Source organism: Corvus kubaryi, unplaced genomic scaffold (assembly GCF_017639235.1).
Source record: "Corvus kubaryi isolate FWS band 111438036 unplaced genomic scaffold, C.kubaryi_AGA036_p1.0 split3-73, whole genome shotgun sequence".
Lineage (NCBI taxonomy): Eukaryota > Metazoa > Chordata > Aves > Passeriformes > Corvidae > Corvus > Corvus kubaryi.
This window is the reverse complement of record NW_024582091.1, coordinates 38936980-38962975: the sequence shown is the minus strand read 5'-3', so window position 1 is coordinate 38962975 and position 25996 is coordinate 38936980. Positions and strand designations below refer to the sequence as shown.

The 25996-nt window shown below is 40.5% G+C and overlaps 1 protein-coding gene across 1 annotated transcript in view; it reads left to right on the top strand.

Annotated features, from left to right (window-relative positions):
- Nucleotides 1–8210: 8210 nt before the first annotated feature.
- Nucleotides 8211–25996, top strand: part of SYNE1 (spectrin repeat containing nuclear envelope protein 1) — a 294381-nt gene continuing 276595 nt past the window's right edge. Inside the window, exons 1-2 of the mRNA XM_042016475.1 lie at nucleotides 8211–8292; nucleotides 17133–17398. Coding sequence (XP_041872409.1) covers nucleotides 17335–17398 — 64 coding nt within the window. The 5' untranslated portion in view covers nucleotides 8211–8292; nucleotides 17133–17334. The remainder of the gene's footprint in view (nucleotides 8293–17132; nucleotides 17399–25996) is intronic.

Sequence of the window (25996 nt, the reverse complement as noted above, 5' to 3'; positions counted from 1 at the left end):
TGGGAAACATCCAGTGAAAAAATTCAGACATCGTAGGAATGAATGACTCATGGAATGCAGCCACCTTCAGGATAAAGCATAGCACTGAAACAGTGGACACAGTTAAAGCCAAGGGACGAGTAGCATATAATTTTGGAAAAAAGAAATAAAGACATTTTGTAGGCATGATAACTTATTCTTTCAACATTGCTCAGCCTTTCTACTGGCCAGTTAGAAATCTCATAATTTCATTTTTAGGTTTGATCTACCAATTCAGAAAGTGTTCTTAATAAAATTCCTGCCTGTTTCTGTATAAGAGAGATTTGTGTATCATTATTTTTCATTGTCTCTTTATTATGTTATATTATTCTTAAAACTCTTACTCTAAATAAGCATTTTTTTACAGAAATTGCAATACTGTTTTAAACAACACCATCTGTTTTCATAGAAAACAACATGCTTCCTACTCATTATATCCTATTAGACAAGACACAGAGCTTCAAGCTCCTGAAAGAAAATGAACATGATAAAAAGAATGGATGTCTCAAAAAGAATCCCGACATTGTTCAGAAGAACTTCTGGTGCTACCTGTCAGCATCAAAAGATAGAAAATATCTAATAACATCAGTTTCACAGAGATGGCAGATTTCTACCCTTGGAAGTTCACATGAGTACCAAGATGTTTCTTATACCTAATGAGTTTAAGATATATTCAAAATTAGGTCAGGAAAGATTTTGGATAAATTCTTTCACTTGGACATAGTGTACAGTGGCTCAGATACATGCTTTGTCATGTAAAATATTTACCATACTGAACATATTTTAGATATTTAATTTTAATAGGTTTTTTTCATATGTTTTGTAAGCATACCACTATAGAATTCAGAAAATACAGCTTTGAAACTTCAAGCATAATGACAGTGACAGAGAATAGCCACTGAGTGTCAGTCAGCCAACAGCTGAGTAATGACAGTGATCATGAGAATCTGAAATATGTTGATTACAGATTATGAAAAATCATGGGACTAGGGTTTCCTCCAGGTAGATACTGTATTATCAGGGAGATTAGCCTCACATTAGACCCTTATGATGCTTATAACCACTGAAGTAAAGCAAAGAGGTTCAAAATCCATTTCTTCATAAAAAAAATAATGCTTTCTCCAATCTCTGACTGATTTCACCCACCTTCTCATGTTTTGGCAGCATCAGTTTTTTCCTGTCAGATACTGCAGCTGCCTCATGTGGTACACCAAGCTTCTCACCCCTTATTAAATACCCTGTTCTCAATTTCTGTTTAGGTCTCCTTTCAGATGAGACCTTAAAAGACAGCTCCACATTGTCTAATGACCCCAGCTTTCCTGTGAGCCCTCTCTTCCTAACAGGTTGGTCTTTTAATTTAGTCTCCAAATCATCATTTTACTCTGGCCACTGACATACTCTGTGGTTTCCATCTTGTTTATTGTTTTTACCACAAGGATTAGTTGTTTGACTGTAATATTGTATTTCAGAGAAGTAATTATTTTGATTTCTTTATCATTTAAGATAGATTGTTTTTTCTGTTCATGCACGTATCTCCAAGCAAGTAAAGAAAGGCAATTATTCTGCCTAGTGTTACATCACAGGAAGATAATTCACCAAGGTATTATGACTTTTCCTGTGAAGATATTTGTCCATGTTTTTTTGAGATTGGTGCCAGCTGAAAATCTGCTCAGTGCTGTTCAAAGGCACAGTTCAAAAAGACATATTGTCTCTATTGGAATGTAAGGAAATTCATAATAACTTCTGCTTTGGTGGCTGAGAATTTCTAGGCCTGTTCCTGCAACATCCTTTGAGCCCAGCAATAAAGGTAAGAGCTTTTTGATACAGTCCACAGGGTGGCACAATCTGATCATGATTGCCTGCTACTACCAGTTTATCACAAAGAATTTGCTCTTGTCATGTTCATCTGAATTTTAAAACTGATTATATTTTTATCTTTCTTTGTTTTTCTATGCTAAATCGTTGTTAAAAAATGTTAGTTTATGTGTTGAAAGACTCGTCTCCATAACACACAAGGGTCTGGAGGCACAAGGGTAGGTAGAGGAGTGTGGGAAAATAAACGGCTAAGGGGATAAAATGTGTCCTGTAAAGAGGTTGCTGGTTGTTACAATGGTCTGACCATTATCTGATCAGTGCAGTCTGCCTTGGCTTCTCATTAGACTCCATTCTGAGCTATTTTCCACGGTGAGGGGCTCCCTATTCTATGTGCAGCTGGAGGGGGAGCAGGGGCCATAGGAGCCCTTGCATCTCTGCTGCCCGCACATGGAGAGAGTGGAGAATGTGCACAGTGGGAGTGGTTGTGAACACCAATGTGTGTAACCACTAACAAGCACCAAACTCTCCCACAAGACAGGGGCATAACAAGTCGATGTGTGTCCGTAATACTGGAGTCAGCAGGGGTTGGCTATCGGAGGCACCAGGATGTCCATGCCAGCTACTGCGGGGAGCCTGGGATTCAGCGAGGCCTTAGCTCTGGACCAGCCACAGGAGAGGCCTTTTGGCAGAAGAGTGTATCTGTGTGAGGGGCAAGCAGGAGGGGAGAGGAGCCAGAGGCTCAGCTGTTGCAGAGACCAAATGGTTAAAGCCAGCCCTTTGAGGGGAGCACAGTCTGTCCGTGTATCTGTCCATGGCCATATGTGTAGGAGTAGTGTTTGTTGGTGGGTCAGTGGGTCTGTACTTGCCAGTGCAGCAGGGCTCAGGCCTCAGGAGCTGGGCAGACTGGGATCCAGGAGCCAAGCACTGGCACAATGGAGTGTTTAACATCAGCTACTGGAGGGATTCATCCCTTATGGCTGCGTATGTATTTGCAGGTATTTTCTGCTCTCAGGCTTTCATGCTGATAAGGCAGGATCAGGCTGGTCCTGTGACAAGTGTCAGCATGAGTGCTGTGGTTTTGGTCCCAGATGAACTGTGCGTGCAGCCACACATTCCTGTGCATGCACACTTACATGATGAGCACACGCACCTGTGGGGAGCGCACACTCAGCTTTGCTGCTGGCTGGATGTGGGGATAGGAACCTGTGGCAGCCTTGCTGCTACTCAACCACTGGATTGGGCAGCTTCTAATGGAATTTTTAGGTTGGCAGTTCTTCTGCTTGATTATGACCTGCAAGTAACAACCTTTTAGTCCTGTTTTAGACAATATTGGGGCATCCACTTTTTATTCCTCTATAGAAGTTTGAGATTTTTGCAATTTTTTCCAATTTAGTGTAAGTTGTGAAGCATAAACAAGAGAAAATTGTCAAAACAATACATTTTGAAAGGATATAATGACTTTCTTGATGAAAATGGAGTGACTAACACTAGAAATAAATGCCATTTGTTTTAGCTTGACTCTTGCCATATGCTAGACTGAGCTCATTCAGTACATAAAAATCCTAATTAAGTATCTCTAAGCTGTTATAGTTTTGATAACTTCACTTACAAGAACATATCATATACCCTAGTATAATATACTAGTGTAGCAGATAATTTTTTCCTGATTTTTTTCCACTCCCACATAATTTTGTGTAATCTCATCCCACTATATTTATTTCAGCACAATGCAAGGGAAGTTAAATGGTGTGTTGCTATAATTCATGTAATGCAGTAAAATTCATGTTAGAGGGAATATATTCTCTGGCTTCTAGTTGTGTCTTTATTTTCAAAGTTTATTCACCCAGGTTTTGCTACATTTGAATATAAAACATAAGCACTCAAGTACAATATACAAAATTATGTAGAAAAATTCATGCAGTTTTACAGCTTACAGATTCTTGGAGAAGTAAGGAGAGATTTGGAGGGCACTTTGGCCTGTTTAGGAGACTGGTTGACTGTCCCTTGGGAGGCAGTCCTGAAAGGCAAAGGAGTCCAGGAAGGCTGGTCATTCTTCAGGAAGGAAATCTTAAATGTGCAGGAGCAGGCTGTCCCAATGTGCTGAAAGATGAGCCAGCAGGAAAGACCGGCCTGGCTGAACAGAGAGCCTTGGAACTTTGGGAAGAAAAGCAATGTTCCACAAGTGGTGTTCCCCAGGTCTCAGTACTGGGCTCAGTTCCTTTCCTTTATTTAATGTCTTTATCAATGATCTGGGTGAGGGGATCAAGTGCAACCTCTGTCAGTTTGCAGGGGAAACACCAATTTGGATCTGCTGGAGGGCAGGAAGGCTCTCCAGAGGGATGTGGACAGGCCAGATTGATGGGCTGAGGCCAGTGGTATGAGGTTCAACAAAGCCAAGTGCCGGGTCCTGTCCCCGGGTCACAACAACCCCAGGCAGTGCTACAGGCTGAGGGAAGTGGTTGGAAAGTGGCCTGGGGCACAAGGATCTGGGGGTTCTTGTCAACAGCTGCTGAACATGAGCCAGCTGTGCCCAGGTGGCCAAGAAGGCTAATGGCAAACAGGAAAAAAATGTATCCAGCAGGACCTGGGAAGTGATTGCCCCCTTGTACTCAGCACTGCTCAGCCCACACCTTGAATCCTATTTTGGGCCCCTCACTACAAGAAGGACATTGAGGTGCTGGAGGGTGTCCAGAGAAGGGCAGCGGAGCTGGTGAAGGGTCTGGAGAACAAGTCTTGTGAGGAGTGGCTGAGGGAGCTGAGGTTGTTTACCCTAGCAGAAAGGAGGCTCAGGGGAGACCTTTTCGTTCTATACAGCTGCCTGAAAGGAGGCTGTAGCAAGATGGGTGTCAGTCTCTTCTCCCTATTAACAAGTGAGAGTACAAGAACAAACAGCCTCAAGTTGCATCAGGGGAGGCTTAGATTGGCTATTAGGAAAATTTCTTCATGGGAAGGGCTGTCATGCACTGAACAGGCTGCCCAGACAAGTAATTGATTCCCTGTCCCTGGGGGTACTTAAAAGACATGTAAACGTGATGCTTAGGGACAGCGTGTAGCGGTGGACTTGGACTGGGTTAAGAGTTGGGCTGGATGATTCTGCAAGTCTTTGTTCAAACTAAACGATTCTTTGATTATATGTTTATACATTTATGCTTGATACAGTACATGAAAAGCAGATCTAGAACTGCACACATCTCTCAGGAGGTGCGTGGCAATGCTTCCAGGTTGTACACAGATACTGTGTGGCAGTTTAGGACAGGAAGGAAGTGGCAACTATTGCTTACTGCAACACCCGCAGGAAGAAGGGTATGCTCTTTTACTCAAATCAGTCTTAGCATTCACAGTTGCAGCAAATGGACTCAAAAGAGATCAAGACACTTATAGAGATATCCTGTTCTGCACCCTGACAAAGTATCAAAAAATTAAAAATGCCTTCCAGGAAGACACTTGTGTAGTCTGTGCTTAAATACCTTCCACAGTACCATCTTCACTTCTTTTTTATGGTATGTGGTGCAAAACTTTATTTCCTCCTAAAATTCTTGGTTCTGATATGACAATACCATCTACAAGGTAAGCAAATTACTTCTTGTCCTATGTACTGTGGACAACAAGAAGTGATTATTCCCGTCCTTTTAGTGCTCGTTTAGAATGTTTTTATACCTCATGCCAGTTTTTAATCTCTAGATTGAATACCTATTTCAGACTTCTCTTCTGGGTTGAGTGTTCTAAACTTTATACCATTCCCATGGCTATCCTCTGGATTTTCTCTACCTGACTTAGCTATTTTTTAAAGTCTGGCAACCAAAACTGGACCAAGTAGAGAGTGATACAATACTGAGGCAAACTGAAACATTACTGTACCTCTTTTATAGGCAATATTTCTCTTTTGAGGAAGAGCGCCCCAAATTCTTCAGTGTAAAAGACCTCCTCACGTCTCAGCTACAAGCAGCAGCTTTCAGGGGTGCTGTGTTGTCCTTGGCCCAGAGCCATTGTCAGTGATATTGGCTGTATTTCCTTGTGGTTTCAATGCTCTACCTGAGTACTCAGAAGATGTGCTTGTTGGAAGAGGGAGCCATCCTTCAGTGCCTGGCTAGATTTGTCCACCAGGGCAGTTTGTCTGGCTATGACCTGTCCTGAGGTTGTTTCACCAGAGGGCTCTCAGAAGTGTGCTGCATACTAAATAATGTATTTTGGGCACAGTGAGAACCTTTTAATGACTCATGTTACTGTACTTCTTTTTATTTACTTTCTTGTCTCTGCAGTGGAAGTAATATTTGTGTCTCATGTTAACAAATGCCAACATCTAGTAAAGAACCCTCACTTAATACAACCATTTAACATTAAGAATGTTTAAAATCATAGGGGAATAAAATATACACTTGCAGTAAGGATTTCATTACTTCTAAATTAATAAAAATATCGGAATATATGTCTTGCTTTTCCTTTCCAAAATTTCTGAGTCATGTTGATAGACCATGCACAGAAAGTGAGGTCTCCCCTTTCTATACATTATCAAATCTAGTCCCCTTTCCTTTCAGAAGAGATATTTACAAATACCCAAGAGGCAACAATTTCAGACCATGATTTTTCAACAATTAAAAGCAAAATGTAAAAAGCAATAATGACAAATTATGATACGTTGTCCCTAGGATAGCATAGACAATTTTTTTTAGCTGAGCTTTTAAAACATACAGAGCAGCATTTAGTGCTGAAATTAAGGTCTACACTAGAAATACTTTGCTGAACTGCTTCAAACAACAGTAGTATTACTATATGAAGTCTTCTGCAGTGAAGATGCTCTTGCTCAGGTTAATACTTGTACTCTTAACCTAGAAAAATAAGATAGTATTTTCTGAAAGAAACAGAAAAGTAAGGAATTTATTCAGCAAAAAGATATATGTAGAAAGTGTGAACTCAGAAACATGTTAGCATCCACTTCCTTTGCCATCTTTGGTGCTGCAACTGGCATGGGGTAAGGCAGAGAACCGGGACAAAGAGGTAAGAAAAATTGGATGTAAAAAGCTTTTCAGTTCCCCTCCAGCACAAACCTCCCCCGCGCGGGGGGGGGCCCCCCCACCCAAACAAAAAAAATTCCACAACCCTTCAAAAGGAGGAGGATTTCAGGCCCAATATGCCTGGTTACACTCATTGTCAGAAAGAGGTAATTTTTTGTGGATGGTTGGAGGTGACCTAGATATGTATATCCCAGTTTCGCATGAATTCTTGCTGTAGTTCCTGATATGTCTGCTTCTTCCACACAAGGACCCTGGCTCCAAGTGTGCCATCCATAATTACATAGTGTTGGGATGGGTGTCGTAAGTGTTCATATCACGAGGGTAGCACCAATGCTAAGATGACTAGTGCTGAAGGACAGGGTGATGCTGAGTAATCTCTGCTCCCTAACTCAGATTTTATCCATCCACTCAGTAAACACCCTGCATGCTAATGTTGTAGAATCACTGCAGCACTGCCAGAAACGATGAAAACTAAGAGGCTCATTGGTGCTGCTTCTCCCAACTTCTCCATCTCAGCTCCAAATGAGTGGCGTTTTTTCCCAATGACATAGACCAGATATGATCCATCTCTTAAGCAGAAAAATATCCTTCTGTCTTCTGCATGAAGCTAGCCTTAATGGTATCAATTACAAGGAAGGAGGGAAAAGCAAAATTAAGTCACAGGGGTTGTGCAATGTCTTTGGAAGAGGCAGAATCACGTTTTATACTGGGGGCACAAACACTGTTGCGTGGTTAGCGTGGTTTGAGCACGAAAGTGGCAGACCGTCTTGCCAGCTCCTTTGAATATTTCTGTCCTGCTGCTGTTATGCAAGAGCTGCTGTCCCAGTTTGCTTGTGCAGCTCTCTGCCTTATGCGTGGTGATGCTCTGGAGCCTACGCCAAGGGTAATGCCCTACAACATGCTCTATATTGCGGTAATAATAATAGTAATATAACTAGCAATAGTAATTAGCAGCGACAGCTCGATACAGTCGTTCTCTGAAGTAGTTCGGCTACTAGCCAGAAAGCACTTCGGGGGTGCCGAGTCCCGGGGCTGAGGCCGGTGTCTCATCCTCCAATTCCCCATCACAGCGGTCAACGCAGCCGCCCCCGGACAAGCTGCCCCGGCTTTGCTGCTGCTGCTGCTGCAGCCGCGGCGGGGCGGGGCGCGGCGCGGCCCCCCCGCGATGCGCGGAAGGACAGCGGGCTCCGGGGCACGGGCTGCAGCCCGCAGGCAGCGGCGGCCGCGCACCGGGGAGCGCCGCAAGGGTACGGCACACGCATCCCCGGCACACGCATCCCCTGCACACGCATCCCCGGCACACGCACCCGCGCTCCCGCCCTCTCCCCACCCCCGCACCTGCTTCCTCGCCGCGGGCCGGCGGGGCGGGGCGGCGTGTTGTGCTCGGTAACCAGGGAGCTGCGCCGGGCGCACCGAGGCGCGGAGCAGCGCGGTGCGGCGGGCCGAGGTAGGGCGCGGCGGCGCGGGGCCGGGGCGGGGGGCTCCCCGGAGTGAGGGTGTTCGGGGGGGGCCGCCGCCTCGGTGAGCCCAGGGTGAGCCCAGGGTGAGCCCAGGGTGAGCCCGCGAGTGGCTGGAGCGCGGCCGGGAAGGAGAGAGTCCCACGGGGCAGCCTCTGCCGGCTGCCCACCAGCCGCCTCCTGCTCCCCTACGCAGAACTGCTTGGAGGTGAACCCGAAACTCGGTGCCGTGGTTGCGGAGTTCGGCTGTTTTCCGGGGTGGGTTTGAGGTTTTGCCCTTTCGGAGCGGACAAACCCGGCGGAGGGCTGTGGTGGTTCTCCTCCTGAAGTGCACGTACGTGTGCTTTGCAGAGATACCCGGGTTTATGCTCAGTCACATGCTGCAGGCCAAAACGTAGTTAACCAAAGGAAATGTGAGTATTGATGGGCGCTCCCGGGAAGCCAGTTTTAGCCTGGGTTGCACGCAGTGATGGTGCAAAAAGGACAAGTGCACTACGACAGAGATGCATCGAGCCCATATGTTCCCTGGCTTGTGTGGTAGCTCCCAGGTAAGACCTGCTGAAATACTCACCGACAAGGTCGTTACGAGGATTTTGACAACCATATTCATGCTGAGGAAAAATGTTTGGAAGGAATATTAGTAACCTGCTACAAAAGACCGGATATTGGAATTTGACGAGGAAATACTTAAGTAAATCATCTGTGTGATGCCGAGGGAAACTCCAGTGCTTCTGGCTGTGAGGGATTTATACCTGTGTGGCTTGTAGGGAAATAGTATGCGGTGTTTCTGGCCGCCTGCCAGAACTCTTCTAGTGCGGAGCCTGTTGAACGACTGCTAACAGGCACGCGCTTTCCAGTAGTAGTACTAGTGATGGACTGTCTGCCCTCTGTGATCTCTGATAATTATTTTTGTGATTCTTGTGTGCATTTCAACATTAAACAGATCCCAAGCTGTAAATGCTGATGGGCTATGTTAACATGTTGCCCCTGGACAGAAAAAAAATCAGGGTGCTATGTCATTTTAATTGGTAAACAGGCTTTTTGTTTGTCTGCTAAATTTTTGTTGTGTGCTGAATGACATGAAAAAACCTGATTTCTGAGGTACGGTGTTAAAATTTTGGAGTTACCTCTTTTCTGGGAGTCAGGCATTGTCATTTGGAATGTTCACATATTCCTTAAAACACTGACGTTTTGCCTTGAGAAAGGAGCTCTCCAGAATGAGCATGGTGCTGCGTGTTGGAATGATTAAATTCTCATCTTTGCAAACCCTGTTAGATGTGAATGTAGAAGGAATAATCCCTATGCTTCCCACCTGTTCTTTTAATTCCTGTTCATAGTGTCTGCTTTGGTTTGTTTGTTTGTTTGTTTGTTTAATATTACCTTCAGAAATAATATATGTCAATGGAAATTCCATGTTGCTGATATAAAATAGCAGTGCTTAAGTATTTTACAGGTGAATCCAAATACATTTGAGATTTTTAAAATTTTAATTTTGTATTTACTTTAAGCTATTGTGATAAGTTTCAGTAGTGACTTGGACTACTATAATTAGTACAGACACAAGAGTCTTGTAATGGCTGTATGCCTTCATGCAGCATTACTTTCTCTTTATTTAATATGGAAGTCCTCAAGGTTATTTTTGTGGGGACCTTAAGAGCATCTTCCTGTGGGCTTCACTGGAGCCATGCAGAGTTACACAGCCTGTCAGTGAGCACACTGCTCAAAGAAGCTAACTTTGATACTGGGTCAGGGAGAGCAGAGGCGCACAGGGAAGGAAGAACAGCGCTCTATTAGTATTTAAATTTGGGGAAAGAGTAAGAGTTCCTGGCAGTGAAGAGGATCTTGCTGGGTAACTCACTGAACAAGGCATGAATCTTCCTAGGTCAGCACAGTGAGAGTGGTTGCTTGATGTCTACAGAGCTTTGGTCCCAAGAGGAATATACATACATTCACCCTTCAGACAGACACCACATTAACCCACCTCAGTTATGCTATGTCAAAGGAAGTCAGTTGTGGCTCAATTTTTTTCTTATCAACTAGTGGCAGTAGTTATTGAGAAAGTACATACATCAGACACAAACAATGGTTTCCGTACTTACTCGTTACCATAGCTAGTAACAAAACTTTAGAGTTCTTGTGTCTCCTTAGAGGTCACAAAACTAACAGCAGTGGTGTACATCTGAAGTGAATGGACTTCTGCCTTTGTTTCACCCAAAGGCACAATTTAATGGGGAAAACAGAGGGATTTCTGATTTTGCATTCATATGGCAGTTGTCTGCCACCTGCTTTTAAGTTATACTTAAGCTAAGTTTCTTGCTTGGGAGATGTGCAGGAATACCAAAAAACTGACGTTTACTTGCTTATCTCAAACTCAGTTTGACCCACCCTTTCCTGAGATGCTTCAGTGTTTTCTATTTTAGTGGTCTTTCTTTTTTTTTTTTTTTTGTTCCACAGATGTACCTCTGCAATGGTCGTCTGCTAGAGGTCATATTACGCCACAGAGCTCCTAAGTGCCACATCAGTGTTAAACCAGAAAAATCAGAACAATTCTGCCATTAACCAGCTTACACATCCGATGTGAACTTCACTCTGTCCTATTTGCTTGTGTATTGTGACCTCTGATCTTAATCTCGGCCTGTCTTTGTCTGTGGGGATAGTAAGCTCTTTTAGACAAGGATTATATCCTGTGTTTGTAGAAGGTAATGAGCTACTGATCCCAGTCTCCTGCTATTACCAACAGTCATATAACTGTAATATATTCCTGCACAATTTCAATAGCAGGGTTACTGAAATGTAGTTTACGCTGTCTTTAACTTTTTGTATCAGTAAGTCTGAATGACCTTTCTTTGAATATATCTAAAAATGTATGTTCTGCCAGTGTTCCTAAAAAATAGCAAGTCTCTGCCTTTTATTTTCTCCTAGAACAGTTTGCATTTTCTGTTCAAATGGAATTACAGCTTTCAAGACAAGAATCACACCACTGGATTTTTGCCCATCTTACCAAAAAACTAATGAAAAGTAGACAATAAAATGCTCTCTTGCTGAAATCTAAATACATACATACATATGTGCATGACTAGGATCCTACAAATAATTTTTAAGTTCTGGAGTACAAAGATAGGTAAAAGATAGAAGATTTTGTGCCATATATGCCACAGATTTAAATGTCAGATGTGCAGATTACCTTGATCTCTTCAAATGATTAATTTCTGTTGCAAGACCTTCCAACTTCTGCAGAATGAAAAACTTTTGTTCAACTCCAAGGATTTGTTCAACTCCAACTTAAGGATACCTAGATGAACTAAAGTAATCTGGAGTTCCAGAAAGGATCCAAATGTCTCTCTCTGTTTCCCCACACTCCCCAAGAAAGACAAATTTCAATGCCTCCAGGTGGTTACTGCACATTAAGTCATTGTGAGGTTGGCTGGTCAGTGAGAACATTGTGTTTCAGTGTTCCTGTTTCAGTGCATTTTTTGTCAGCAGAGAAAGGAAGCACAGAGTGACAATGTTGGTATTCAACCATCAAAAACACCTTTCAGAGCCAAAATTGCATTTTCCATGATCTTATGTGGTGCACAGTTATGTCCCACTGCCTTTGGGAAAGTTCCAGTATCCACTGACTTCTGCTGCATTGGGTTTAAGCAAATGACTGCAGATTTACAGGTCATCCATCAGAAACAATTACCAAAGGGACTCCTCTGTTGGCCTGGATTTTGGAAGATCAGTGAGGAGATACTGCATTTTCCTTGAGGATAATGTAAGAAACATGTTGGATTGCTATACCCCACTTCTTCATCCTAGCTCCTAATTTTATATATCCAGTAGGCATCAAGTACAACTTGACAGATTTATTCAAATAAATTTACAAATGGATTCTCAATTCGTAATCGAACAGTTATCAATACCCTGGAATGAATTTTATTGAGCTTTTCCACTTTTAACTTTGAGTTTATTTAAGAGGTGCTGCTTCCATTTTTTGTCATGCCTTTTTCTATCAGAAATGTCTTCAGTGGAAAAATCAGTATAATAATAATTGAGGCAAATTAAACTCCTCTTTATCTTATTTCCTATTTTCTTTTTACTTATCTTGCTAAAAACCATTTGCTTGCTGTCTTTATTTCGCAGATGGTTTTTCAGCATGTCTCTCTTCATCCCTGTAGACAGCACAGACTATGGCAGTGCTCTTCACTTCTCATGCTCTGTTTCTGCATGATGGCTTTTCCAATTACATCCAGAGCAATTTTATTCTGTTCTAAAAAGGTGTACAGCTACTAGACTTTGGATTTAAAGAAAACCCCAGCCTGCTTCACAGGGGAGGCACTGTGCTTTTCAGTCTAGTTGACTTCTCTGCTGATTTCCCTTTTTATTTATTTTTTAAGCACTGTGTTTTTTTGATCATCCCCTGACCTGCTTACATGCTTTGGATTATTCTTGTAATATTTTGGACAACGTCAATCAATTCCTTAGCTGGAGCTATTTTCTATTGATTAGCATTTTCTTCCCACTAGCAACTAACACCCAACTTAAAACAGCTGGTTTTCTGACTATTTGCCGTTTAAAAATGCAGTTAGGACCTCCAGAAAATTCTGGTTCCTGTCTTTCTGTGAGTCACTTATTCCTGACTGGTAGGAGGCTCACTGCTGTCTCACACAATTGCATCTGTTCCAGTAGTGTCTATCAACCTGGCAGCATTTCCAAGACCTCTTATGTTTCAGAAACGGAGTCTGTGGATCAAAGTGGACTTCCAGCACTACAGCAGTAAACTATGCTTGGAAATTCTTTTCCTGGATTTTTTTCCCCTTGATCAGTTCTGTGCAACTCTTGCTTACCAGGGAAGTCTGCCTCTTTGTTAATATATAATGGCACCCCAGCACTTGAGCCTATTCCTGATACAGAGATTCTGTTCAGTTCATGTGCTATACTTATTTTAGTTATTCCACTGTATTTCTTATATCTCTGTAACATTTAATTTGTAAATATCTTCTAACTGCAGGACTTCCTTGAATTTATTACTCTGTTTATTGTCCTCTCAAATATCTCTTTTTTGAAATGTCCCAGATTAGAAACAGTCCTTTCGCTGCCTGCCCCTGTCTATTTCTTGCTCTCCTCAATATTTTTGTTTATTATTTGTGTTTTTCCTTGTTTATCTGGAGTTTCTTTACCAATTCTGGTGCTATAATGGGAGTTTATAGAAGTCTAAAACTGTATTTTCAGGTAAAACCATGCTTTCATATCAGTAGCTTCTTCTCCTCGCCGCTATATATAGCATCAACCCGGTGTACTGGGAATCACAGAGTGGTTAAGGTTGGAAGAACCACTGGTGGAGTCATCTGGAATCTGCAATTTGTGGCAACATGAAGTACAGTCTGAGAATTGTTTACCTCTTTTTGGTCAGGTTTATCTTCAGCCCTTGTTGCACATTGTATATGTTGTCCGTACCTAACAGATGTCTCTTTGTTTTTTTGGAACCACACTGCTGACAGGCAGGTCTGTTTTCCTTTAATATGTAAATTTTAAGAAAGAAAAGATAAATGACAACTTGGTCTTGCCAATGGTATTCTAGTGTTACCAATAAAAGGAAAATATATTTTTTAATTCAAAGTGCTCCTGAGCACAATGAGAAAAAGAGGATTAGACCCAGAAAAGTTAAACCACAATAGATGTAGTGTTTTTCTTATCTCTTCCATAGGACAGACATCTCACTTTCCTGGCATTTGAAGAGAGAAACAAAATAATTCAAATAATTGTAAACTGAAATTTAATAAAGCCTAATGGCTCTTATATGAGAGATGTTCACGTTTCTTCTTTTCATCTAAACCCAGAGTACTGGATATTAATACAAGAAAATGGTATTTGTGTAACTTTATCCATTAAATCCAGATAAGTGGCAAATGTAATGAAAGATATACCTAATTTATATGCAAAACCATTCTGTTTCACTTTTGTGTGTTGATCTCATGTATGTTCAGACCAAAAAAAAGAGAAACATTTTAAATATTGAATAATCACTTGTTGAATGCTAAAACAGGGAATAGCTCATATACAGGTTTAGCTTCAGGTTTATTTCAGGCTAAGACTTAAGATTTAAGCCATGCACTTTTTTAAAAACCTGTGTACATTGGAAACATCCATCTGAAGACACATCTTTGTGTCTGATACTGAAATTAAAAAGTTATTCCTTTTATTAAAAATATTTTGTATAAAAGCTATGTAAATATTTAATGGAGATTTTATTGCTTAAAAATCTGAAAAATGTAATCTTTCAACAGGAAAAAAAATGTTTTGTTGACGACTTTAAGTATTTGTAGATGTCATGAAAAACTCCTGTTCTGCATTATGTTGAATACCTGACTGCATAGAATTTTTTGTTCTATGGAACTTTAGGTGTTGGCTGAAGACAGGTGAGAAGGGTGCATGAAGCTTTGTTTCATCTCTTCTGCTGATGTTTTGCTGTGCTTTGAGCTGTGGTTTTCTGCCTGTGGAGGTGACTGGGCACACGAGAATCTTTCTTTCCTACCTGTACTACCTTAATGTCATCTTTAAATGAGTTAATTCCCACTGCTTGCAAAGGAGCTTTTGAATGAGGAGCCATATTTAGAAATGCACATTCTTCTTATGCAGCATATAATTTAATATCAGCTAAATAAATTATTAATTGCAAGTCTGCCATTTATCGCTGCACAGTGACTCAGCCTGCTGTATGAGTATATTGAACATACATCTTCATAACACTTTCCCAGACTCTTTTAACTTGGACTTGGATCAGCATGTTTCACAGCTCCTCTAAATCTGCTCATGTACAGCTGATTTACGCCAGCTCTGTCACGGTGTAAGTGACCTGGTGTTCTGATATTGTTACTGCTGTTAGCCAAAAACCCAATCAGATGGAGCGTTTTTAATACCCCTTATCCCTGCCCACAAATTAGTCTAGCAGCTTGCTGCTAAAAGTGGCTGTACCCATCTTACAGTACTGCTCGAAACGTTAGCAATGCCACTGCTGCAGAAACAAGGCTAAATTTAACCCACTGTTTTACAAATATTTCGGGTTTGGATGAAGTTAGGCAAGCTGATGTTTCATTTAAATATTGCAGAGGAAGCGAAGTTCACCAGGCTCTCATATGTGAGCACAAGCAACAGAAAACCTCCTCCTGCTCCCCATCTACCCAGTCAGGTGCTATTTGGTGTGCTGTTGCTGATGCTCTCTGCAGGGATTTAGCAACACCGGGGTACCATCAGCCCCAGCCAGTGTTGTGGCTGAGAGGTGTGATGGTGGCACCTTCTCATGCCTGATTGACACAGGCGTGAAGTTCCTGCCAGGGTGCCTTTCCATGCTTGGGAAGTGGTGACTGATATGCAGAGTCTATGCACCGCAAGAAGTGTGTGGGGCAAAGCCTGGAAGGTGGGAAGGGCTAGGGAGGGGAGAAGTCCTTTGAAGGAGAGAGCAGACTCACGTGGAAAGAGAGTGGGGATATGAGCATCCAGGTGTCATGTAAAGTGTAGAGATACATAAAAATAGCAGCAATGTGCCTGGAGTGGGTGTCAGTACCACGGTGGCCGTGTCATGCAGGAGCACAGCCCAAAGATGTGGGTGGACTTCGCAATCTGTTCTGCACTGTGGCCTATCAGAGGTGTGCTTCCCTCAGCTCCACTGATTTAAAGCCAGCTTGGGGCTGCTAACCTGTGCAGCATTTAGGTATCCAAAATACAAGGTAAAAATGCAATAAAAACATCAGTAAGAGGGAAAGCAGGACATACCTTGGGTCAGGCAAGGTTTGAAGGGTTAGAAAAGGAAATGTTGAAATGTAATTTCCTCTGGCCACCTACTTGTTGACACAGCTCCTTTGGGACGGTTCATCACGCCTGAAGCTGTGCAGCCTGAAGGCTTGTCTGCCTGGTAATGGAGAGCTCTATTGTCTGACAGACCTTGGGGCCAGAAAAGAGGAACGTGCACAGCACCAATAAACCCACTCACATTTGTGGTATTGATCAGCTGCATATCATCTTGAATTTGGGGTGCACCCAGTGTGTATGGTATGAATCCAATTATTCTTGGTGTCTATATGCTCAGTTATTTTTTATCAGGGAAATCACTGCATACATACAGAACATGTACTTGTTCCTCAGAAGATAAGATGTTATTGATAGCATTATCTGAAGAATCTAATTAAATTATTTTTAGATCAGATTTATAGTCACATCGATTTTATTATAGATGCAAAAGTGTTATGTTCATGTAGCAGTTCTATTTCACAGCTTTTGATGTTAAATGACACAAAATACAACATCATTATACACTAAAAAAAGAATATAAATACAACTTTATTTAATAATGAAATATATTAATCTCAATATTTCGGAGTAGATCACATTGTCCAGTGGAGTTACCAGTTATCCTGACCAATGAGTTTCTGTTACATGCTCCTTCCTACCATGATGAAATAGAAGGAGAGTTGTACAGTTTTTGGGTTTTTACAAGTAGTTTTGTTTTTCTTTTATGCTTAATAAACGCTATGTTAAAAAGTATTACAGTATTACTTTTAGTAAGTGTAACATTATTATTATTATTTCTAAAACAACATCGACAGGCATCCTCAGGAAGGCATTGATGTCTGGTGCATTGCCAATTGTGTTTAATGATTTGTTTTTGCAGCTTCATTCTGCTTGATGATTGCCAAGCAAGCTTTCAGCATTAATTATGTCTCTGGCTGGGGTGTACACTATGGGCAAAACATAAACCCGTTAAATGTTAAGATTGCTATTAAGACTCAGATTTCTCAGGTTTTTAGAGCTGGTAAAAGTTTCCTCTAAACTTTGGCACTTTCTTTCTCAGGTGCTGAGGTTGTTTGCCACTGCTTTGCCCCAGCCCCATGGGGGCCAGCGTTGGACTGGAGGTGTCTGACTGCCCCAGGGATGGTCTGCCACGGCCGAGGGTTGAACACTAAAAGGAAGCCATTCAAAATCCTCATCTCACTGAGCTCCACGGCTTGGAGGGAGAATTCTGTTAGGGGAAGTGGACTTGCTGCAAAGAGATCATGGCTTCATCCCGACTGGTGGCAAGATCTAGAGACATTGCCAATGTCATGCAACGGCTTCAAGGTAAGTGACTGACTGGGGCTTGTGCTCTCTGCCATGCCCTTATAAATGGTGGTTCCTATTTTCTACTATACTGAACAGTCAGAACAGAGTTTCTGAAGTTTAGTAACTTTTTTAAACTTATCACTGGAAAGTACTTCTAGTATATCTAAAGGGCTGTGGTTATATGAGTTCTTTGGCATAGCATTAACAGTGGTGTTTAAAAGCAGTTGACATGAACATGGCTCCGTGAGAGAGTACACTGAACTGAAGATTATGAGACTTTGGTTCTGTTTCTCCCACGTTACCTGATGTGTGCATCGGTTTTCTCATAAAAAAGAGAACAGAAATTATATCCATCCTTTTCTCAACTACAAAGTCAACTGGTAGATCTTTTATACTGATAAACTAATATTTATTATTTTAGCAATGAGAACAGTGCTTTATTATATTGTTAAGTGTTGAAGAATTCACAGCTCAGTGAGCTTATTATAAGTCCTCAAGTTGATGACCTTTTAGATAACACATCACAGGATGTCTTTGCAATATTCATTGAGGATTCATTATGGTTTTATGTTCCTATAATATAGCATTAATAAATAAATTTATTGTCTTTTTTTAGAAGTTATATACCTAACTGCTGCTGCTGAAAGCTTACATTTGAAATGTTTTTTGTTTAAATGATGATTTTGACTCGAAACAAACTGTCAGTGCTGCTGTAGATTTCACTCCCATTAACTTTTGAACTTCATCATAAATCCCTGGCCTTCTACTTTCCTCTACAGACCAGTTTCCACTGACTTCAACAAAAGCTTATATGCACAGAACCTTTGATACCCCATTCTGCTCCCTCTAAATCTGGAAGCTTAATCTGCTCGTGGCTTTTCCTTCCATTTATTGTCTTTCAGTTCAGGATATCTGAACTTAGCTTCCCAGCCACCAGCTACAACTAGTGTTAATGATATCCATGTAGCCTCAGTAGATAAATGGAAGAGTCTGTCCTATAGCTCTTCATCAATTCTGAAAGGGTTCTGCTTGATTTTCCTCAGCCTTTTGTGCATTTACTATATGTTCCCATGATATTTTTATGTCTGCTAATTCTTAGGCCACAATCTTGGACAATGGCTGTTCAAAGTGCCCACAAACATAGAGTGAGCAAATAGTTCATGCTCAGAGGATTTATGGTTTAATCATTAGACTAAGGCACTTGAGGTAGATTTGAATGAGACTGTGCAAGGGCATGGTGAGGCAGCCTTGCCCACAGAACAGGCAGGGGTCTCAGGACACTGTGTGTGTGTATCACAGGATATTATATATTTGTATGAGCTTATGTTCTTAGTTGGTATTCCAGAAAAAAAAAATATTGAGGGACTTGAAGCAAGATATGAAATAATTATGAAACTGTGAGACCTTCTGAGGAATATGAAGAAATGCATGAGAGAAATGGCAGAGGTACTCAAAGGTTATGGAGACACATTGCAAAGGAAAGCATCATGGAGCTGAGCTGTGTTCAGGGAGCATCATCCAGGCTGGTACTCTGAAGCGATGTATAAGGAGGATGCTACAGGAGGTATATACAAAGTGTGGGGATCATTAATTATCAGACTGTTACGTGCTAACTTTCTAAACATCTGTAAAGCTGTTGCTGACAAAATGGCAGTTCTGTTTATTTGCATTTTGGGGTTTTTGACACTTTTTCTTCATTTTTATATATTTGGCTCTGCTGAAATCTGATACATAGTTCCGTCTGCTAGAATGTTTTTATATTATTTTATTTTTGGAAATTAAGCAAAAGTAATTACATGAATTCTGAAGTGAAGACATTTTAGAAGAATATGTTTGAACTAAATGGAAATCTGGCATTGCATGTTAATTTGAAGTCATACCTGTAACTGGATTCTTTGTTTTGCAGATGAAATCAGCTCAGTTTGGTATTGATGGGATATGAGTTTTGCTGCAGATGCACTATTTCAATAAATCACCTGTGCCAAAGCTAGAGTGCTTGGAGCCTAAATCTTTTTTTAGTCTGTAGTTCTGCATTATGGATGAGCAGGCAGTCTGCACTGCGACTACCTAAGCCCTTGAGTATTAAGGTTGCCCTACCTTTCAGAAATTATACTCAGCTGAAATAGGAGTAGATGGGCATAGGAGCACAGAGATATTTCTTGGCATGTTTGCATGGCAGCCCAGAATCAATGCAGAGCTGGGTGCACAGCTCAAGGTGAGAGTGGAATTGACAGCATTTCAAGGTGTTAACAGGAATGGCAATGGTTTGGGGGATCCTCAGTGCTGAGCAGCAGTTGTGCTTTACAACACCTGTTTTTGTACCTGGCTGCAAGCTGAGGCAGAAGCTTCTTCACAGTATCTTCTTGTGGGATACTGTTTAGACAGTGTTGCAAGATGTCAATGCTGGAAATTTGTCAGCATCGAGAGGTAAAGCAAGCTGTGCTCCCTCCTCCACATTGTTCTCATATGTGCCTCATGGGTTTCCAGTGAGTGTTTGTGGTGGGAGAGCGTAGGACATACCAGAAAAATGCCACTCTTCACTGGCATTCTCAATCCCAGTTTTGAAGTATCTGCTGTACATACTTTTAATGAATGCAACTATATATGGTCTCCTAAAATCTGTCAGAGAGCAACAAAGTTGATTCTGTGTTGTTTGTTTTTTTTTGTTTGCTTGTTTGATTGTTTGGGCTTTTTAATATGAATATTTCCAGTCACTTCCCTTTGGTAATTATGACACTTGCAGTATACTCTGTACATATGCAGAGTTTTTGAATAACACTGTATATCACTGGCTCAGAAATCCCCCTGGGACAGCCAGCCATAAAGATGTGCAGTGTGCTGGGCTGTGGGTTTGTGTGCAAGTGTACATAGAATCTGTCTGATCTCATGGGGCCCAGGTGATGGCGTGTTGCAGTATAGCTCTCTCTTCTCAGAAGAATGGAGGATCTACTCCTTTAGTCTAGGCCAGGAAGGGCACAGGAGAGCGGTGAGCACTGAGGACAAGATTTACTGTCTCTAACTTAATCATCCCTGTGATCCTAATAAAAATTGAGGCATAGTGCTATTCATTATAGCTCAGCCTGAACTCAAGGGAGAGAGACATGCCTCTCCAGGAGTACGATCCCTTGTCACTTGAATTTTGATTAATAATGGTGTGTCTTTTCAGCAAAAAACCAAAATCTTTCCTTTTAAATTTTAATTCTGGGAATTTTATAACATATATAATAGGCAAAGGCTGTTGAAAAAAATGGCCTTACCACTTTAAATCCTCAGAAATCATATCCTCTATCTCACTCTTTTGCTAGACACATGCCCTTAGCTGCATTGCATGTAGAATATTTCCACTGGTTTCTTTCTGCTTGCTGCTTATCCTTCCCTCAGTGCTAGTTCCAAGGGGCCTTGCCCTGCTTGGTGCTCATGGGCTGCCAGGTCCATCCTGCCTGGCTCAGGGGACTGAAAGGGTGTCGTGACTGCCACAGGAGCTAATGCAACCTAAGGCAGATGTTTCAGAAGGGTGTAATTAATCATCTGAAAGTGCCTCTCTCTCCTCATTGCTGCAGAGAGAGACAAGAGAGTACAGAGACAACGCCTCATACTTTCATTGCTGAATTTAAGCATGTGGAACCCAATCTCATGCTACTACAGAATGAACTGGTGACATCCTTCCATATAATTGTCCTTGCGCTATTTATTTCTTGCTAGTTCTAGGTTTTGTACAGTACCTTATGCTTCCTAGTTGTTCATATTATAAAAGCACCCATAAAACCTGAGCAGAACTGGTGTACACCATCAATATGAGTTACGTTCCTGGGACTGTCTTTTGGATTATTCTGGGAATTAAAGCCAGTTGGCGCAAAGGCACTGCTCCTTAGCCCATAGGAAGTGCAAGTTTCATTGGCATTGTAACTGTATACTAAAGGTTCTTAAAGCATTTTTGATAGCTACAAATATCAAAGCAAGGAGTGCTAGAAGACAAGCTAGTAAACTTCTTATGAATTTGCAATCCTTGCCATCATGAAATGCAATCTTTTCCATTAGTATGCACTGTTACAGGCAAACTGCAGTCATGCTCATGCTGTTCTGAAGAAAACAAAAGGGAAAAAAAAGAAATGTCCCATTTGTCTTGTCCCATTCCTCGGGACCTTGTTGGTCCTGTATGCTGACTTGCTCTTACTGGCTTGTAAGGTGATGTTTAACAGTCACTGTAGTATACTATTACTGCAGGCTTGTCTAATTCCCACTTTTCTCCCCCTCCATGTTTTTTCCTTCCAGTTGCTAATTTAGTAGTCTGTGCTGCATGAAGACTTTTCTGAGTATCGTTGTGTTTATTATTGGGTGGTCCATTTAGTCAAACAGGATGCTTTTCTCCTTTCCTGCAGTGGATCACCAAAAATTCAGTGTGCACTACAATCTAAACATATATGCCACCCAAATTAGTTTGCTGTGGTATAGCTGGTATTTTGAGACTGTTATCCTTTTTAACCCCATGCAGTAAAACCAGTTCTAGAGTGTACAAAGTACAACAATTTAAACAATATAGTGTTACAAGGCAATAACTCTGTTGTCTAAAAAAAAACCTCAACAAATTATATGGAAGCATAAAAAATTCTTTTCAATCTTCCATTTGTTCTGGATTGCACCACGGTTCTTATTAGGCTCTTAAACACACTAGATTGTGGGTATTTTGGGGTTTTTTAAACTCACTGTAGAGACACTTCAGGATGTAGGAAAAGCTAAGGTGGGAAAGCAAGCAATATGGTCATGCTTGAAGACCCACTGTGCTGGAAAGGAGACATCATTCTAGTAGCACTCATACACTCCAGTAAAGCTTCAATACAGGCCGGTGAAATTAGCTTCAAGCCCAGTGCTTGTTTTATGTAAAATTACCTACAACTGAGTATCATCTGTAGTTTTATGCCTTCCTTACATTAGCATTATTCACTGAATGTTCTGGGTTGGTTTTTCTCCTGGACTGTCCTTCCTTCCTTCCTTCCCTTTGTCCTCTCCCACATAAGTTTTGGCTCTTCTTTTCCTTGCTTTTACAGCCTAGCATTTCTCTTCACAGTACATTTTTTTTCTGTTCAGCTAATAGGCACTTTGTTAATGTGTACCTTCGTTGGTGTTTTCCTTTGTTTTTCTTTCTAAGTCAACAGTGCCAAGAGCCACAGTTTAACATTAAGCTAAGGCGATTTAACAGATACCTGCTGCTGAAAATACCTTGCTTCACTGCATGCACGTTCCAAACTTTGTTTTCACCAGTACTCTTCCTCTTCTTACTGTAGACCTGAACCAGCTGAGAATTGGTTTGTAGAGGCCAAGTGAGCTCCTGGGAAAAAGGCAGTGTCTCCCCTTCAGTGCCATTTACCATTTTATTGTTGGCAAAACCAAAGTGCAAGATCACATTCGTAAATGTCAGCAAAATTGAAAAGGTGTGCTTGATCAGGAACAGCATGCTGCACATCTTTGCACAATTGGGTTTTATTATCCCCATATTACAAACACTGCTCTGGTCAAGGTTTCCTTCTATCCAGTTTGCTTGTGTATACTGGTTCCATGTAGTTGTGCTGATGCCTTTTCCTTGCTGTCTTTCACTATCTAAAATGTTCCATTTTGATTCCTGCATCTTTCTTGGATTTGTCTTGAATTACAGAAGATGCCAGTGTAAACTATTAGTCTATCAGGTGAGAAAATCTTGCATCTAAGGCAATTTATTACTCACTGGCAGTGTGATAAGGGAAAATAAACACTTTTGACTCTATTGACTGGTATAGATTATGATCTGAAGGTCAAGTAAATCTAAATGATGAATTGGGAATCTGAATACCATTACAGCCCACATGTTACTTGACAAGAGGAAGTCAAGCAGGATTTCAATCTCTTTTTTATTATTTTTTCAATGTGGAAAATTTAATTTAATACTATTTCAGAAAAAAATGCTGAAATATAGGGTTTATGTGTTAAGGTTAAGATGGCTGCAAAAAAACCGCCATCATAGCTGAAAAGATGATCATTAAAGGGAAAAACAAAGATGAAAGAGATCATGTGTTTTCATTTACTGCAACAAAAACATGTGAGAGGATAATCTGGGGATATTCAAGTTAAATATTAGTTAACATTTGATAAGGAAAGTTACTAAGGCATGCTGTAAAATCAGCATTTTTAGAAGTATTTAATTTTGGTTTATGCATATGCAAACAAGTCCAGTGACAATCCCCTTCAGGTTTTTTCTGACTCAAGTATGTGATAGTAATAATCTGATGTATCGCTGGGAAGGAGAAGTTCTGAACTACCTGTAGGTATTGCAAAAACATGGGTGAAATGTGGTCAAAACACTTCACTAATAGTACAGATTACTAAAGTATGAACTGAATTTAAGTATGTTATATTAGAATGTTTTGTCATATAGTTAGGCTGTTTTGACATACGGTGCAATAAGTATCTCAGTGGAAGAAAACATACGCTGCCTTTTTTTTTTTTTAAACTGCAGTTAGCTTTCACTTTGTGTTCTCTTCCATGAGAGCACAGTCCTGGGGCAGTATGTGAAATGCAGAATGTATTTTAGTGAGGCACGGTCCTATGTTTTTATTTTCAGGTGGTTTTTCATCATTAACAAATTCCAAGTTAGTGATTTAAAATACATTTCTAGAAAAAATTTTTGAAGTTAATACTGCAGTCTCATTGCTTACACTTTTTCTACTGCTTTTGACCAAAAAGCTAACAATGTAAATCAACATTATTCCTACTTACTTTTTTTTTCTTGCTTTCACTTTTGATGATCACAGTACAGTTTCCACAGGTTGGTAAACTAATCTGTGCTCCTCTTTCCACTTGGTTAGTCAACCAGGACACAAAGCACTAAAAATCACACAGGTAATATAAATTGCATATATACATATATATATATATATATATTTGCATTTGAGTTTCTCTCTAAGAAAAAATCAACATATTTTTCCAATTTTTATCTGGGATAAAGTATATATTTAGGGCAGAAAATGGCTGACACAGTAGTGTCTCACACTGAGATTGCTTTCGTTTGGATGTGAAGAAACACAGTTCAAAAATTGAAATTCTTCTCCTATGCTGCTATTAAAATACTGACAGGATTTGTTACACAAAATGTAGGAGGCAAAATGCAAATTGTCCTTGGGCAGTTTTATACACGGTGGTTAAAAATGCTGTGTCTTAAATATAGTGGATATCCAAAACATCTCAGGCAAGTTGTGTTTTACATGAACCTGTCTTCAGCAGCTCCGTGCTGCTCACTATGGTTTGACAAGTTTGTATGTAGGCATCCACACTGCAGCTGTTTAATTCTGGTTTTGATAAAGTGTTATCTGAGGCTCAAAAACTGTTCTCAGTTAAGATTTTGCTGCAAAATAACATCTGCCATATTTGTTACTGGTGTGAAAAGAGATATTTCAAGAAGTCTAAATAGGGACAATTATGTGTCAATTTTGATGGTTTAGTGAAGATAAAGATTTTGAGAAGGAAAATATTGCAGTGTTTATTTTTGAGAGTGCCCCCTCTATTCTGACAGGCTGCTAGACAGTTATTTTAGTAATAGCTTTGAGTTGGGGATATGAGGAAGCAGAATATCTTCAAAATATTTTGATAACATGTTTTTTAATGCAGGTCAGACAATTTATCGATTTTCTGTTTTGTGATTTCCTATCTCTGTTATATACACTGCGGGCTTGAAAAATTAAACTTTATCTTCTCAGAGCTGTGCTATAATACCTTCCTACAGTATATTTTGGTGTGTTGCTAAATTTGAACATAGCTTATTGTCATCACCATAAATAACCCTCCCTTTTGAAATGCCACATCTGTTGTTTTCTAATACTAGAAGAACTGAAAAATGCAGAAGGACATGCCTCTTGTCCCTTGTTACTAATTAATAGGGGATTAAAATAGTTTTGTAGAAGAACTACTCCTGATCTTGCTTCTATACAGATGTAGAGACTTCTGTAACATAAAGGCAAAATATTTCAATGAGAAAGTTCTCCTTTTTTTTAGTTTTGCTGTAATCATGTTTTGCCCATTTGTAGAAATCAGAAGCTTCACCATCTGTATTTATCAGGATGATAATATACTTCAGAGAATATACTTGCAGGTAGAAAAAGACACATAGATGAAAAATAACACCTAACAATTATTCGCAATTTATTCCACAGACTTTATTATAGAATGCCATTTTTATTTTGCACTTTAGACTCCATTTGCTTAAAAATATCCTCGTTACTGTCACAAAGCTTCTCCTTGTGACTCATATCACTGAGTTCTAATTTTAGACTCACACTGAGGTTTATTAGTTGGCAGTTGTATGTATCCAAGTGAATAGTGTATTACTGGGTGCAAGAAAACAGGCTACTTGTTCTGTCTTTCATCCAAGATGAGAAAGAGCTTTATGAGGGAAGTGTCAACGACTTATTAAGAATCCAATAGTCTAGAAAGAAAGAAAGAAAACCCACCAAAACCCCCTTCTCTGGCTCCTTGGAATTAATGTCTCCATGGTAAACTAAAAAGAGATGTTTGAAAGATATTATTACGTTGTATAAGAAGTTATAACTGACTGCTTAATTGCACAGCTATTTTTAAAATTCAAATTCTGAT